The 18,900-nt window shown below is 34.6% G+C and overlaps 1 protein-coding gene across 1 annotated transcript; it reads left to right on the top strand.

The window, feature by feature from the left end:
• The first annotated feature begins 729 nt into the window (after positions 1-729).
• Positions 730-5,873, top strand: mRpL46 (mitochondrial ribosomal protein L46). Its single transcript, XM_090101622.1, has 6 exons — positions 730-894; positions 1,015-1,177; positions 1,544-1,677; positions 2,275-2,417; positions 3,540-3,665; positions 5,669-5,873. The coding sequence occupies exons 1-6, from the start codon at positions 834-836 to the stop codon at positions 5,813-5,815; spliced, it is 774 nt and encodes a 257-aa protein (XP_089957748.1). The 5' UTR covers positions 730-833; the 3' UTR covers positions 5,816-5,873.
• The last annotated feature ends 13,027 nt before the right edge of the window (positions 5,874-18,900 follow it).

Genomic DNA, 18,900 nt, shown 5'->3' with positions numbered 1-18,900 from the left:
TAAAGTTTAAACCTAGAGTATTTTTAGTCTACTGTCTACTTACTTTATATCCCGTTCCTCCCCGCCTTCTTCTTGTCTATGGCTTTTAAAAGCGGGTCCAGACTGCACAAACTTGTTTGTAATGCTGCCTCTACACATAGGCCAACGCATTGGCAAGTGCGCTGGCCCAACATAAGGACAGTTAACATCACATCAAAGGACTCTTGTCGCAAGCTTGGCGCACCATCCACACGTACTCATTACTCTAATGCTAGGCGTCCATTAGAGACGGATCGGGGCGGGTCGCATCGCAACGGGCCGTCTCTAATGGACGCGCTGTTTGCTCCTGCGTCCACCTGCACGGGGCGCGGCGGACCGCCTAGGCGGATTTTATCTAACAGACGCTCGCCGCTCAAATCCGCCTGCCTGCGTCCACTAGACGGTTCGGGGCGGGCCGGGCCGCAGCGCACCGCCGGCAGAAATCCGCCTGCGAAGCGATATCCGCCAATGCGTTGTGGCTCGCCCCGACCCGATCCGTCGCTAATGGACGATGTTTCATACAAAACATAGGCCAGCGTATTTTTGCGTTGCGATGCGGCCCGGCCCGATCCGCCTAGTGGACGCCTAGCATAAGATCAACACATTGGCCGCGTGATCAAATGACATTTTAATCTGACACTGGCAAAAAGCCTTCGCTCATTGCTCTAATCGAAAAAAATACACATGACATTTGATGACATTGACATTGATATATTTTGGCCCAAAAATTCAATTTCAAGAAATAATTTTGCAAATCTATAACTATTATTAATTTATATCTATAATTAACTAAAACATATTGAACATTGAACATTATGTTCCTTCAAAAACTACTTCGTACAGAAATTTGTTTCAGCCATAGGCTTTTAACGAGGGGTAGGTTTTATGTATAACCTATTCTCTTAAAAAATTACTGATTTTACTTCACAGTAAAGTAGCAATGTGGAAACTGGAAATTATTATAAAATGTTTTGTCTTTATATCTTTTGAATGTAGCAAATTCATCATGGGACATTGTTACAAGTGTCTGCGTGGAGAGACTGCCTGTAGTAACACCACCTTTAAATGAAATGCAAAAGAAATATAAGGATTTACTTTGGTCAATAGAAGTTGAAAATAGCCTCAAATCTGATCATGAACTAAGACAAGAGAGTGACAAGTAAGTTAATGATTACAGACTAATACTTTAGCTCCAGTAAGAAAATAATAATAATTTATTTAATCATAATATAGTAGTATCTATATATTGCATTATAGCACTTAACATAGATGAAGGTAGAATTAAACTCTGGCATCCCATCCGAATAGGGCCCTTCCGGCCTACTCCACTCTAGCGACAGCCCAAGCCGAGGTTTGAGATCCCCGTCAAGGGGGAACGCCCTTGCGCGTGTCGCTACCAGGGTGAACCTTTAGTTCACCCACGCGTCCTCGAATTAATATGTAGAAACCCTTCTGGCTAACATTGAGAGACAGCACACAAAAAAAACTGGCATGTGATAAATTATATTTATTTATTGCTTTTTAGAAAACATGCAGAACTTCTTAAAAATGAATCAATTGAAGTTGATATTGATACTATAAGCAAAGTTACAGCTCAAGATTTTGAAGATGCTTCAAACGAAGAATTGGCCAAATTTCAGTTTGCTAGTATTGAAACAGGTAAATTTTCATTTGTTGTGGTTATTATGAAAGTGTAAAGTGATTGAGAAATGAAAACTGCGTTTTTGCTGAATTCTAAACCTTATGTATTTAGTTTTAAAGACAGAGAACAGTTTGCATTGGGACAAAAAAAGGTTTCTTGTTTGATTGATTGTAGGTAATTCTACTTTACTATTAAACAACACGGCTGTGTTCCATTGTTACATAGTGTGTTGTAATCATTATTGTATATAGGTACTCTACAATATTGCAATCATTGGAATAATGTTTCAAATTGGTTGAGATGGTTGGTTATCCTCTCAATAGATGGCATTGGGTGTCCCCTTAGACACATAAAACCCAAAGAATAGAATAAAATTTGTTTGTCTGGTGGTATTATAGGCGGCCACGTGGTCAGGCAGCCGTAGGTTCGAATCTAGCCTCATGATTGATTTTTTTCTTTTCTTTAAACATTTATAATTCTGCTTTAATAAAGTAGAATGCATATAAATGTGTTCTAGATAAATGGAGGTTTCTGAATTTTATTTGGAAATGCTAATCTACAAAAATGGTGTTAAAAATATAATTTTCAATATCAATTATTATAACTTATTTCAGAAGCAGATAAAAAAGGTGACAAAACAACACATGATAGATGTCTGCAACGGCATTTAGTACTGGTCACTGATCAAAAATTAGGAGCTGACGTTAAAACCGTTTTGCCACAGGGCAAGTGGGAGGAGGGAGAAACATTAAGACAGGTGAATTTATATTTTAAAATAAGCAAGTAAAATTAATATGTACTTTCATTTAATAAGGCATAGAAAATTCTGAAAATGGTTTGAGATTCTTTTTTAATAGTGAGGAAGAACATTAGTTTTAACGTCCACGGTCCATAACTAGTGCTATCCAATAACAAAGTAAAAAAAAAATCTCATGTCCCTTAACTTCTGGATATGTTCTGTTTAGCTTATCTGTCAGTTTAAATGACAGACAAGTGTTGAAACTGGCCTCATTTATACATAGAAAAATCTGTGCATTGAATATTTTTTACAAGAGTAATTGCCATGCATTTTTGATGTATAAAATGTTTAGTATTTTTTGTTTATCCTATTGACTGTTTGTGTGTGCGTCAATCACGTAATAACGACTAGGCAGATTTTGATAAAATTTTATATGACGATAGAACAATATTAAGTTCAACTTATAGGCTACACCTTATTTGGGTGGCAGATCACCATGAGGGAGCAAAAAATAAATTAGCAAATATGAATGAAATAAAGTCTCATTGGATGGATCTTTAAAATTTAATCAATTATGTGAATTTAGATTTCTTAACAGGTTTTTTTGCTAAAACTTGCTTTGCTAGTAATTGACAAGATATACGCATCGAGAATCATAAAAAAATGTCATATTATTGCCTCTTCTTCGAAAATTGTACTTTGTATGTTGTATCGTTTTGTAATCCACGTGAAAGAAGCACCGTGCGGAAAGCTAGTTAATAAAAAAGTGTTTCAAATTAATGAATGGCTATGTACTATTTGTATAATACAATGTATGTTAACAATATATTTTATAACATAAAATTAACTATAATTAGTGAAACTAAAATGGGAACATTTATATGACCCAAATTAAGTTTATAATGTTTTAAGTGGTGATTTTATATTTTGCTTCAAATTTCAATATAAATTATAAAATAATATGTTTTTATTTTGGGATCATTGGAATACTATCCAGATTTCATAAATTTGTTTTCTATTAAAAGTTATAGATATAAATCTTCCTAGTGTTAAGTATATCTAAGTTTTACCTAATTGCGGCGTCATACAAAATATTATTTTACTGTTTAATGTTTATTCAACCGCCATTTTGTTTTGCAGACTGCAGAAAGAGTTCTTCGAGAGAGCTGTGGAACAGAATTAAAAGTGAACTTCCTCTCCAATGCTCCATGTGGATTCTATAAATACAAATATCCCTCAGAAATCAATGGAAAAATTGGTGCCAAGGTAAGAAAGATACATACTTAAATAAAAATGTACAATTTACCTACTTTTATGCTATTTTTTTTTCGTGCAGATGAGAAAAGAAATCTGTAATGTGCAATATGTTCCTAATCGATCTATTCATTAATTAAAAAGGCAGTAATTAGCATATAAAACACGTAATTATCAAAAAGATAGCGTAAGATTACAAAAAAAATATGTACCTTAATAATAAAAAAGGTTATATTATAGCACAAACTGGTTCACACCGGATTAGTTTACAATGTATGTATTGCAAATTGTTTTGTTTTTATTAATGAACACGGCTTTTTATTTTAATTTGCTGAGATGTTGATTAAATTCGTATAGCTGGTGTGGCTCTGAATTGTCTAAAAAAATTCTAAATGACCCATCGGGTTCATAAAAATTATAATCTTCTGAAAGTCCACAAAAAACATTTGATACTATTGACGCCACTTTAACTGTCTTAAAACGATACATCTACTTAGACTATTCGTCTGTAGAACGATGAATATAAAGCATGGGTTCTGTACCGAGTCTGTCTTAAGGGGCTGTTAAGACCAAATTTAACAGTGATTGCGCTCTCGTTTACTCCCATACAATTGGACAGTGTGCGCAAACGAGAGCGCAATATCACTGTTACTTGGCGGGGCCAGGTCGTAGAAGAAAATAATAAGAAAATATGTGATTTAAGGAAAAGTGTGGGTCATATGCGAAATATGACTCGTTAGAGTTTCAGGTATGAATATGTTGACTTCGTGTTTTAAATTGCAGACCCGTATGTCAAAAAAATAAAGACATAGAATCGTTTAATGATGATTTTAAGACCAATCTTTGCAATTATTTTCTATCGAGCCGATTTCGTCCAATTATGTATCGAGTCCGTCACGGTCTTCGAAATATGATGAATATTAACATATATTTTTTTTGATGGGCTAGAATAAATATCTTTTCTTAAAAAACTGCTCAAATAACTTCAATTTGGTGTTGTCAGCTCCTTAACGATACGCTTACAAGATGGCGATAGGATGTACAAAATCAACTAAAATCATTAAATCTTGCAACCATTCACCAACTGGGGAGGGGGTGAAAGAAAATCCTCAAATTCACCTCACGTGATTCACGGACGTCCCCTAAGGCGCATGTCGCATATATTCCATACTAATAGAGATTTATTTATAAAAGTAACAACTATAGTCGGCACGGCGAAACATGATCCCTATGACAGTTCGTGTTAGTGATGGGTCGTATGCAGACTTATGTCGATACTTTACTATTTTATAAGCAAAGGCGTGGCTTAAATTCAGTCACGTCGGTAAATATGTTTTTACAAATTTTATAAACTGCATTTTTAACGTCTATTATGTTGTTGTTGTATTCATTTAAGTTTTATAGCATCAGATTAAGTAGGTAAGTAAAACGAAAGTTTATGAGAGACTATATGTATGAAATACGCTTCTAACGCTGTCTCCTGCATTCCTTTCCACGTATAGCAATAAAATAAAAATATTTTTACATTGCACTGTAATGCAACTATCCGGTCATACCGGCTTCACTCGGATTGACAAGAAATTAAAGGAATAAAAGTTACTCAGTTAAAGTGTTATACAGGTAGGTGTTCTTCCTAGCGGTAAAATCATTTTTAAATTAAGTCGAGTTGTTTAAGAGAGGCAAGAGGTTGAAACACTATTAAATACGAAAGAAAAGATCTAACTGCTTAGTAAATAAATAAATTGCACAGATGGTATTTCCCATTCTAAAATATTAGTCCATAAATTGTTCATTAAACACACAGAAAAATTATAGGTTTACACTTAAGTACGAATATTTATACATATATTATCTTTGCACTAATTTAATAAGATGATTCAATGGAAAGTCATATGTGTAAAAATAAACAACTGAGAAAAGTTGCATTTGAAATTACTATGTATTTTGTGAAATTTGTCAGATATTTTTTGTAATACTATATTTTGTATTTATTATATAATATTATATTGTTTTAGGTGTTCTTCTATTACGCAAATTATAAAGACGGCGATGTCAGCAGTAAAACGAAATCCAGTTGGTTAACAAGAACGGAGCTAAAGGAATTGTTACCAGTGAAATATAATAAGTCAGTACAAGATTTTCTCTTACAAGAAACTTATTAGTTAATGTATTGCTGTATTAGTAACTCGTAGTTAAGTAAAATAAATTTTATAGTTATTATTTGAGATGTTTTTTTTTCAGTTTATGTTTGAAACTGCATTCATATGCCTAAACATATTATAATATGTAAAAATATATCAGCTATGTTAAATGCAGTCAGTGACGCAATATAATATGCAACTAGACCAAGCTCGTGAAAAAGGTCTTCAAAATTAACGTGTTGTAAAAAACCTTTATTGGTGGTGTACCAATAAAGGCCTTCATTGAAATAAACGCCTTATTTAATTTGAATTAGACAATTTTTGAGCGTTTTTGTGAGTCTAGTTGTTTATTGTATGTCTTTGGATTGTGTGTGATTATGAATACGTTGAATGCACATTATGCTACTATTACTGGCAGTTTACCACAGTGGAACACCATAGGTCCAGATTGGTTTTAAAACGATGTTGTAAATCAGAAGCTTATAATTTATTTCATCTCGTTTATTTTTGATATGAAAGGCCCAAGTGAGTCTTCGGTCCAGGTTAATGCCAAAATACTTAACAAAATCACAATCTGGCAGCACTTCATCACAAAATTTTACTGGAGAACAGTTGCCTCTCCTTAATGTAATGTGATGCGATTTTTGAGCAATTGCACAGATGCGTCACTTCCTCGTCCATTCGTAGGTCAGATCAAGTAGGCTTTGAAGCTTATAACTTGCCGCTATTGGAAGATCATCTCTAGCGAGGTAGGCTACTTCATCTGCGTCTGTTGCAACACTTACGTCTCTAGCTATAGGTAGATCAGTAGTAAATATATTGTATAAAACAGGGCCGAGAACAGAGCCCTGTGGAACGCCGAATTTATTTGACGAAGCGAAGATCTGTCGTCGCTTTATTTAGGTAAGACTGGATGATAAGAAAATAATATGCGTTGTTTCACTTTCTATCGAACGCTGCCGCCGAGCAGTATTAGTTCATTTCAAAGCAGTATTCGTGTGGATTGCTGACTTCAAAATCCAAATTTCGTCTAGTATTAAGTTCACAGTTGTCCATGTACTTCTCACGTACATCTTCTCCCTTTATTCTTCTTACGTCAAAATTGGTGAATATTAAAGATAAATTACCATACTAGAAGACTATTTATCTTGGAGCGGAGGTTGATCTTGAGATGTCTGATAAAAAGAGAATTCTGTTTCTGAAAGAAGGAATTCCTATAAGTGACCCTAAAAGTTAAGATACATGTATCGAGGGAGATTTATCAGTCATCTTAGCAGTCTAGTGTTTTTTTTTTGTTTAAATCAATTAAATAGTAATTATAGGTGCAATTCTATAGTAAACATTTGAGGAATAGTTCATGTTATTATAAATATTTAACCACAATGTTCGACATAAGTAATAAAAGTTTCAGCATCCCATCATGATTAACAAAATAGCAATTAGCAACCCATCTAGATTTATTTAACTAACTTGCACGTAGGCACATTGTTAAATTTGCAGGAAGGTGCAACAACGATATTTAAAGCTATAAACACTATATTGTTTTAGTTATTCAACCACGTGTAGACATTAATAGAACATTATATTACATTGAATCATGTTATTACTCGAAAGCTTTTCTTTAGTGCGCAGTATGCTGTTACTTCCCACACTTTAAATGAAACAATATTTAGCGCGAATCTCGCGGCAAACGCTTCACGCTAATGCTTCGAAATAGACTTTTATTCAAACAATGAGCGTGATTTACGGGTAAACAGATTTGGGTGCCCGCCGTCGAAGCTTCCAGGGGCACATACGTGAACAACTCACCTTTCCATTCTAATTTGATCTTTATCCGTATCCTGTTAAAGTTTGTAACGCAATATACGTATCTCATATACAAATATCAATGAATACAATATTGCTTTTGAAGTTTGAGTTTATCGCGGAGTGATGAAAGTTTAATTTACCTTGTGAAAATGGGTTAAGATGGAACATGTTAGCTGCACTCCTCAAGGCTTCTGGCCGTCTTTTCGTGTACGTTTACAAACACCACACACTGTTTTTCGTTTTGCACGATGTAAGATTAAATAATTTTACTCACAAAGTAAATAAACATTGTTATTGGTTATTCGAATGTGCTTTAATTCATAAATGATTTGCGGTAGGAACTGAGGGAATGTACAAGGTCGCTGTTGAAGCTACATATTATGTAATGATGTACGAGTTATAATTGCGGTTTCTATATTTAAGGAAAGATTTATAGGACGACATCGGCGAGGCGGTTTGCCAGTGACTTGGTTAAATCAAGAAATCAATGTTGTTATACGACTTATACGTTGGTAGGTGGAACCTACCGCTGTTTTCGCAATATTAAAAATGAATAGGTAATATAAAATTTTGTACAAACTTTATGTATTTCAGTGTTTTGTTTGTTTATTGTATGTTGGTACACCTACTTACAAAAAAAGCTAGATAATATCATAAGTTTGTATAGGTATTACCGGAAATGTATGAAATCAAGGAATTGTATACAATTCCTAGGAAATGTGTACAATTCCGATACCATTTAGGAAATGTATAAAATATTGTTTAAAAAACTATTTAATGCATGCATATCCTAGGAAATGTATAATCTTCCTAGGAATTGTATACAATTCCAATATCGTATTAGGAAATATAGCTCTTATTGATACAATCGGGTAACAGTCATACCGTAAAATTGTAATAATATTATGTTCATATTATCTTACTAATTAACATTTTAAAAATCAACTATTTAACTTTTAACGTAAATATCCCAAATCAACTTATATTAAAGTGAAACTTTTATTACATCGTCTCAAACTTTTTGGTCTGTGTAGCGCATGTCGCGTGTATAGCGGCTGCCGAGTAGGTATACCTACTCGGCAGCCGACCGTCACGCGACATGCGCTACACAAAGCAGTGTTCGGAACCGTTCGAACAGTTTCACTTTTACCGTGGTTTCATAAAACCACGCAACATTTTTTTTTATTCTTATAAAATCAAATTTTCATTTGGTAATCAGTCCCCTCGTCCCGCTGTCCTCGCGTATATTTGGCGCAGTCGGATTGTACAATCCGCCGTATTACATTACGGCTAGCTGTTTTAATATGCCTAAAATTCGTCCAAACTTCTACAAAAAGACGTTTTAAAAAACACGAACCTAACCTAACTCACCCCCTTATCCAAACCAAAAATTTCTGATTACGAATTATCGGCATAGTTACTACAAAATGCCGACCGTTTGTAAACGGCCAGATTATATACAACTTGCCTGCGACATATCAATATCTTAAATGTTTTACATTTCCGATAGCTATTTAGGAAATGTACAGATGTCCTAGGAAATGTGTATAAAATAATTTATTACACAAATTTCCGTACGATTTTAGGAATTATATACATTTCCTAGGAATTGTATACAATGACGGATTACATACATTTCCGGTAACATAGGTATTTATTTCTAAGCTTTTACCAATTAATTTTAAATTAGTAACACATTGAACTTAAATATCAATAAATTAATGAAAAACATGCAAGGTTCTTCCTAATTGCTAGGCTAGATTCTGCCCTATATTCCATAGAGGCAGTCCGTTAGTTCAGTCATTTAGTAAGTAGCAATTTCACAAACTTCACGCCTCTTATAAATTCGCCCGAGGGACGGGTTGCTATTATCTAGATGAAATTAATTCTCCATTAAGCTACATATTATACAGTAAAGCTTAAGCCAAAGCTTGTACATATAGGTATGGAAAATAATATTTATTATTTTATGTCTTATTTAAAATCGTACATTTTTGCAGTTGTCCTTGCTACTAGAGTTAGACAATCGAGGAATGATTGAAAATGAGTAAGAACCGTTGTGTATAACGTGGATAAATAAAGAGAAAATACAAAACTATGTTTCGTTATAACTACCATAGAACTTTCCGACACTCAGCTTTATCACGACATGTGGGATAAATAAACCGCGACCAAATTGATTCTCGTCCTCTCACCGTGTTTAATAGATACAGTACGCATTAATTATGTATTCTTGTACCATTACACATTTAGCCGAATATTTAAAACGCATATCTGTATTCCGATCTGAAAGCACTAGTCATAAAAATAATTACGAAGACGTGTAAGCATTTATGTTTATAAATGTGTAAGGGAACTGATTTCATGTTAACCTGGCGGACACCCCGCGGCGGTCGCCTGGGGCTAAGGAATATCATAATTGATAAAAATTCTTAACACACTAAACAATAATATCTTCTGCCTCATAAAGTTATAAATGTTCCAAGAAACTATATCATCGCGTGAATTTTGATAAAGTGGTTAGGAAATTAATACATGGTGATAGTCCTAAACTATTCTGAAGGTCGTTAGTAATTATTTCTGAATCAGAAAGAAGTATAAGGAAGACATCAAATTAGTGATTGGATGTAATCCTGATAAAAAATGTTTATAAATCGGCGTAAGTTATAACTCACGCCACCTGATTTTATTTTTATACCTTAATTTTTCCACTTCAAATTACTCATCACTTCTAAAACTAATCCTTGAAACGATCTACATTAATAGACTAATTTTCGTGTTTTAAGTAGAAAAAAGCCGGTAATATAAACTGTGCGGACCATTGTTCCAGCTTTAATGGACCACCCGACTGATACGATTTGGAATCTTCGCTAAAACCTTTCTGAAATGTGGATGCCGAAAAAAGACCGAGAAAAACTGTATTTTGACTCAGTCCCTCGAAGAATTCCGTAAAGTATTTTATCTCTGGCTTTCACAGTTCGATAGCGGTCGCAGTGTTAAATTGTTGACAACACAACCTTATCGTTTCAAGTGAGACCCTTTTAAGCTTTGGGAACATGACAATTAGGACTGTTTTAAATTCATTAGAAATAGAAAGGACTTAACTATTTTTTCTATTATTTTAAATCAGGTAGTGTTTAACATATATCGATTACTAGAAACGGAGAATGTATACAATGGTATCTATTCAATAAGGAACAGATACATATGAGATATTGATAAATATGACCAAGGAAGATAATGAAAAATTAATGAATCTTCTATGGATATTATCATCTTCCATTCACCTCTTTATCTAGATACTAAGTATTAGTAACAGTAAAAAAACACCGTACCTAAGCTTCCCTGTGGACCTTAGATTATACGCATTCTGTAGATAAAGTCGGTCACTGTAAGATCTGTAATCTGTATGTGCCATCTGAAGAAGCCGAGTGTCTATTTCCTATCACTTTGAAAAGCTGTTCAACATAGGTTACCTAAAAGATCTGGATCTTAGTAACTTGTCCACGACATATTTTCTAAAAATGAAAAATGTTTTACCTAAGAAGCACTTTTAAACTGTATAATATTATGAAATAAATGACAGAAAAACAAGCGAATAATTTATCTTAAATAATTCCGGGTTCTGGCGGGATCACGACTGGCCGAGTGGTCAGGCGTCGGTCGCCCCAGTAAATAATAAATCTTTACTAGGCATACAACTAATTGATACTCGCGACTCGCTTTTGTCTAATTCAACAAAATACATAGTTTCACGGGGAAATCTTATTCTTTTTGCGAAAGTACATATTCTTGTTACTATGTAACTATACTATATACTATCTTATTAGAATATGGCGTTCAGTAAAAATTCCTGCCCACTAAAAATTGAATTTCGTTTATTCATACAGATAAATATTACCCACAGAAGGTTATGTGTTCATAAAAGTCAAAGAAGGGCATGACATGTTCATGTTCTAAAATCAAGATCTCAATCAAGATCTTAGTCAAAATTAATTTGAAGGCGGGGAAAACGGATCGGAACGGATATTGATAAAGACGGTTATGTTGCTAGATATTATCCTATTCTTTATTTGTACCTTACCTTGATTTTTTAAATATGTGTATTGATCGCTTGGTTTAAACAAATAAAAAGAACATTTGAATTTAACAAGCAAGCATAGAGGGCTTAATCCTTTTATTTATATGTCACCGATTGTTAGGCTGCGGGTATTACATCGGTGTTAAACCGAAATCGTGTATCAAAAGTCAATTATGTCCGTACGTAGCGGGGTCCGGAGATGACTCGCCTGGATGGGTATATCTGGCGAGGAATGTGCGCGTGTGTAGCGGCGACGCGTGTGTGCGAGCTCGCGGGCTGCCAGGTGGGCTCCCATTAGCAGCGGCGAGGCTCGAGCGGCCGCTCTTCATCTTTATGATAATTATTTTCTGTTTGTTTTCGTCGAAGAATCGGCCCGCCTAGCCGACCGACGCTTCTCAGAACCATCTTCCATTGTGGTAAATTAAAGCCGCCCGGACCCCTGCCACGACGAGAGATAATTCGACAGGATGCCGTATATTATTAATTGCACTATGACTTGTGGAAATGGAGCTTCGAGTTCAGTGAGTCATTCATTCTGCTGGATGCGACGCTACGCTCGCGTGGGAACGCGCGTCTCTCTTGATTTACACCCACAACCTCTTTACGAGCTTTTAAAATTCCCTTCGAAGTACTTACATCGATTTTATCCTTTTAAGTTTGACCGATCGGGGCGAAGTCTTCCGAACTCTACTTTTGAATCACGTAAACGGCGAATCAATTAGAAGTCGACGGTGAAAAGCGATAAATATTCAATTAACCGATGTACAAGTACGTATTAAATCGATACAGAAACATCGGTTCGTTAACTAGGGTTAACAAGGTAATAAACGGACGGTTCGTAATGGGAAATATAGTGGACGATAAAAAACCTTACCTAAATAAGTCGAATGTCTGCCGTAAAAAAGGATTCACATAATGTTTACAATCTTGTGGCTTTATTCACTTTGTGTTTCAATTTCATGCTAAATCGAGCGGATAAAATCCTCTTTTATCAGACAGACTCACCGTCTCGGTGGAATACGTTCCTCCGCCGCGGCAGCCGCCCCCCCTCGCCCTCAGCCCCGCACCCCGCGCCCCGCACCTCGCGCCCCGCCGCGGCCGCTGGATCACATCAATCCACACCAACCATTAAGTATACAATTAAATACAAAACTGTAGTTGAATGAAGCGTGGCGATGAAAAGGTTCAATTATGGTTTTTTGATAACTTCACAAATGGAACATTTTATTGTACGCTCTTATAATACAATTAAGGAGTTATGAAAGAGAGGCATTAAGGAACTATCGTAATGCCATTGATGTTTTAATACTGCTACGTGATAAGGAGCACATTGACCACAGGATAGATAGCTGAGTTTATATGAGAGGAATTCAAGAAGAAAAAATTAAATTACATTCCGTATGATACTGAGACATAACTCTGGGAACGCCGTAACATATTCAATTCGATGAGACTTAGAGCTCTTTCACACTGGAAAATATTTTTTTTCTATTATGCCTTTTAAGTTAACAGTATAAGAAAATATTATTGATAACAAAAGATCCATCAAAGAACACGCAAAAGTGAAAGTTTTCCTCGCGCAAGAAAATTTTCTCACCAACTACTATGGTTATCAAATGTATGTTTCTTTATTTCCGAAGAGGAAACATAAAAATAATTCGTTATAATATGTAGATTACTTTTCAGAAGTGTTGAACAATTAGATTAAGAATAATTGATTCCACTAACATGAATGAATTAGTTCCTAAATTATGACTTGCAATTTCTAGAGATCTAACACTAACAAACGCGTTATAATAGTGATCAAAATAGTCTATGCCAATGAAACTGCCATGAACAGTCGCGTCACAAAACTGCATGTGTGAAGTGCGCATGGCTCCAGAGTGCATTGGTTAGGAGGCTCGACGGGTTATTAATTTTATGGTGTCGATGGCCGCACGCACCTGGCTGCAGCGGTCACTGACTACAACCGCCCCCCCTCGGAAATCAATCACGTATTTGTGTATATGTACTGTCATATCGTTACGTATTGTGGTAGGTAACACCCGAGGTTTAAAAGTTTCAAAACACACCGCAGATCTATATGATAAAAGCGGTTGTGGGTATTGGCGAACCACAGAACAGAGGGTTTCATAACTTATTAACATATATTGCAGTTTATGTACGTATCCATATGGGTACTTATACGGGTCATAGGTACCTAAAGTAAAGCTGCTGAATACATTCAGAGTAATTTATTAGTCGTGTCGTTTTATTTTCAGGAAGGCATTAAAGCTTTAAATAAAACGTATTTATCCAAAATTCACAAACAAAAGCAAAGCACAAAACGTGTGAACCCATTGATTGATTTGATTATAATATTAAACTTAATACCTGTAATTAAGATTTTATTCTTTTAATTACACATAATATGAAAGCAGGTTGAATATATCTCAGAAAAATGTTAATTAACTAAAAAACGATGGTTAGGATAAGATGAATCGACAACAAGAGATGATATAAATTATAATAGCGGTTATATTAAAATATCAGTGCAACTTCTGGTATTTATTTAGCTAACTTATTAAATTACTAAGGAATGAAAAAAGTTATAAAATATAAATGTAGACCTCATTGTCAAATTAACATTAAACAACACCACTTACAAAATCTTTAAATCATAATAACACATAAATAAAGTGATCAACACGTTATGTCTATTGTTTTAGTCGTAAACGTTAGTCGTCGATTGAAGGCAGTCTGAACGACAGTTTAACTTCAGAAAATTAATTCTAATTAGCTATATGTATCTACATGCTCATTAGAAATACATAGGTATTATAGCGTCCTCTGTTTACACAGTAGAGATTACTTACAAAGTCTCCATAATCTAGAAGTAGAAACACAAAAAAATGCCATAAAACAAATATTTCTGTAATTGACTACTAAGTGGTGTTTTAGGTACCGCATTCGGATCAGGATGTAACTTATTAGGTTAAACCTGGTCAAACCTTTTCATTTCCTTAGATATCTGCCGATTGCTGAATAGTAAGTGAAGAAACTTAATTCATATAAAAAAAGTTTTCTGTCTCTACATGAAAGCTTTGCAGTTATAATTTTTTGAGTAACTATAAATTATATTAGATTTAGTTTTTTTTGTTACTATTTTTACTTGTCTATTGCTTATTAACTAATAAAATTATAGAATACGTTGAGAATCAAAAAATATGATAAATAAAGTGGTATATACATATATGCAATCTAAATCTACGTTATTCCCGCGGGTAGAGCGAAGCTTGGAGTTGTATTTGATAATTTGAATACCAACAAGTTTCGTTAATTGTATGCAGGTTGGATGCAGCTGCCGAGACAAGAAGGCGACTGTGAGAATAGGCATATGTTCAGGTATTTTTATATACAGCAATAATTGAGCGAACTTAATATTAATGGTAAATATTTATAGATGTACCTATATATTACAATGTACCTTTAGTGTACTGTTTTAGTAATGGTTGGTAATAAAGCAGTAGGTAATACTTAGGTTGATCAACTTCTTCTGTTTTATTTATTAGGCAGATACGAGCGAGCAGCCTCATGAAGCAATTACTGTTGTGGATCTGCCTTTTATCTTGTAGAAGTTCGTTCATAGGTTAGATGTCCTCTGAAAACTTAAAATCACCTTAATAGTGCTGAAAATCCTCAATGAAATAGATTAATATATTGCAAACAATTTCCATTTATTTCCAAAATAACCACCATATTCGGTCATAACATTCAAAATATCGTTTTTATTTAATATTTTATGCATAAAATTTATTTAAATATTGCTCTTTAAGTTATAACTCATAAAAACAATAAAATAAAATACAACTTTTCAAATGTCTAACCAATAATATATGGCGACCAGATGAGGTAATTCAATCCTTAGATCTGATAATAATGTAAATTGTGGAATATACCTATCTATTTAATTATTAATGTCTGTCTTTATTAATTATTAATTCGCAGGTGTGAATATACCTCCAGTCATAAACAATATTTATACATAAGGTATATTTTCCATTGTGTGTGAATTCATTAATAATTGTCGCTGATAGTGTAATAAATTATTAAATTAATATTTATCGTTATATGTTGTGTAAGAATTCAAACGTAGTTTGTTACAGCAATTTCCATGAATGAACTATGTTCAATGTTTTTCCTCAATAATTGCACGTAATATATGAATAGCGTACTTAATACTTACACATTGGCATTAGCTTAGTGTAGGTACCTTGGTGGCTTGGTGTTACAAAAGTTTCCACTATAAATGGTATTCTACAAAAAAATTAAATGTTGTCAACATTGCATCATCTGTGTTATATCAGGTATATAACGCTTTTCTAAGGTAAACATAAAATGGAGGCAGAGCGGGTGCGCGAGAGGGATCCTCACGCGGACCCGATCCGGCGCAGACGTCTTATTGGGCGTCGTCGCCGTGTTGCGGCCGCTTTACACGGTCGCAACGTGCCTCCTTGACGAAGGGCGCCGGGCGGTGGAACGGGGAATGTAATCCATCGTCCGGTGCGGTGAGGCGACTTGAGACGTGTTCCGCTCATGCCGCCAACGGGAGGGAAGAGCAGGCAAACCACCTTTCCTGTTCTTGGCTTGCGCCTGGCCTGGAGATGGGCTGCCGCCGAGGGGGTCGCGGAAGAATTCTAACAAATACCCGCGGCCCCATCATTAAAGCGGCTCGACGGAACACAGTGGGGTTTTAGTCGGTAAGAATCCGACATAACCCAAGGCTCCTTCCCCGGGGGCCGTGGGTATCTTTGGAAGATTTCCCCACTATAAAAAAAAAAAAAAAAAAAAAGGTAAACATAAAATATTTACACATCATCTATGGAATGTTAAACAAAATAATAAATATCAATTATCTACTATTAGGGAATAGCAGCCTTTAACACTAAGATAGATGGATAAAAAAATATCATAACCATGTTTTAGAATAATATCGATACGATATGTTTATTACTACTTACGATCTTGATAATCGAACCTTTGTTGTAAAATTGTGTATATTGTTTTTTTTTTTGTTTTCCTAAATACCTCACCTAACTTAAGCATCTTCTTCAAAGTATTGGAAAGCTTAAAAAATTATGAACGAAACCGATGGTTATAAAAACACGGCGATACATTAAAATAAATAAAATAACTTAATGATTATTTTTTAATCAAAGATCTAATTCTTACGCAAGCCCAACAAAGGTTGGGATGACGAACGTTTTAGCACCTCCATAAAAACTCGAGCGAAACTACGGTCAATAAATTAATAACTCATCGTCAAATGCCTCCAATTACCGGACAATATAAAGCAAAGTCAAGCAGGTAAACAAAATAGAGCTGTTATAAATTTTACAAGAGTGGTCGAAGCCCACACTGCCTCTCGACCGCATTATGCAGTTTTTTTCTTAAACTTTTTGCTCGTTGGCATTCGCTTTGTGAGCCTACTTCCGTCGGTACAGTTTTTATGGTGGCGCTTATTTTGGACAAAGGATTTTATAAGATATTAAATAGTGCGTTAAAGCCACCATGGAATACACTCATACTTCATGTTGCGACTTTAGAGTGGCTTCACGTTTGGTACCTGCAGTGCGTCATCGCTTCGGCATCCTATAGTTGTAATAAAAAGCCTTTGAGACAATGAATGTAATTAAACCTTTAGTTCGGTAATTTATATTTCGTATATTTGAATTTGTCACTATTTAATTCATTACCTATTGTCGGAACATTCACATTATGGAGAGGTGAATACATAATATATGATTCATGAAACATGCATCCTTTAGATACGATTTTATACTAATCTATTAATTATATTATGTTTTATTTAGGTAGAATATAAACAAATAACTATGTACCTATTTATGCCCGTGACTTCGTATGCGCGGGACAATCACAAAGGTGTGCCTTTATTATGTTTTCAGTTACACGTACGACCCTATGTATCCTGTAACATGTTATGAAAATATATATGTGCATAAAATAGCCCTTAATATTTCCTAAAATACTAATTGGTCATTATAGGCAGTAAAAATCGTCTATAGTGCAATTATACTAATGTAGAGTCAAGCTCGTAAGTGATAAAAGTATTTTCACCTTCAAAATTTGCCCATTTTCCCACACATATTAACATAACTGTAAATTTTGAATATTAAATAATATTGAGTGAGAACTCACTTCTAATAATTACATTTAATGGTTATTCGGGCATTCATTTTTTATTACCAAGATTACATTCATTATAACAAGTAACAATGTTAAACATGAACACTAATCTAATCGCTTCTAGAGTAGATATGTAAATTGAAAAGACATTTAAAAAACCAACTGTAAACATAATGCGCTTACACGGGCGCAATGCACAATGTTTCATGAAAACAAAAAGGTACCGTAAAATGGGTGCTTTTCACAATGTGTTTTTGCGTTATCTTCAAACCTCGCTTTTGTGCGCCTGTTAACTTTCCTCAAGTGTCACTGTCATTTTTTCACATCGGTGTAATGATGAGAAACGGTGTTTGTATTTCGTCTGCGCGTTAGATAATCGCTATTGTGCTCGAAGCGCCAGCGGCACCGCACACAGGTCCCCGAACGCTTCTGTACTGAGAATAATTAAACATTGTTTGTTTTAGCACAATGAATTGTTTTACTTCAGGTTACACTTCACATTTAAATCCCTGTGAGATATTTTCACTCGGATTCTTTATAAATCGATACTTGCCTTTCTTAGCGTTAGATTCGAAAAGCATTGTTATCAACTTATCAGTGAAACGTTAGCTAGCTAGCGGTTTTAAATATACTGTGATTCATACTCTCAGTTTTAAATGACTCACCGGTTTTTTATTCTTCGAGACCCTTACAGATTCCTTTTAGCGATATAATTTGTGAGAAAGGGCACCTTCATATTTGCCGCTGTATTTGTTATCTACTTCAAATTATTGAACAAAGGGTGATGTGTACACGGTACACGTGCAAAAACCTGATGAGACATGGCTCATACACGCTTAATCCTTAGAGAAGAGAGTTAGAAATATTTTTACGTAAGAAGTAAGAAGTCTTAGCTTTATTCTATAATAAATGCGATTGCTTAGGTATTGACAAACAGTTATTAAATATTAAGTGACAGTTATTGAAAAGTAGATTTACCTATAAAAAGTTATAAAGTAGATAAGTTATCTCAGAAAAAGGTATTGCTCAT

This window comes from Colias eurytheme, chromosome 4 (genome assembly GCF_061535395.1).
Source record: "Colias eurytheme isolate Ceu_HAF_F1 chromosome 4, ilColEury1 Martin Lab GWU primary, whole genome shotgun sequence".
NCBI classification, from domain to species: Eukaryota; Metazoa; Arthropoda; class Insecta; order Lepidoptera; family Pieridae; genus Colias; species Colias eurytheme.
The sequence above is the reverse complement of the archived record's forward strand: the minus strand, read 5'-3'. Positions and strand labels throughout refer to the sequence as shown.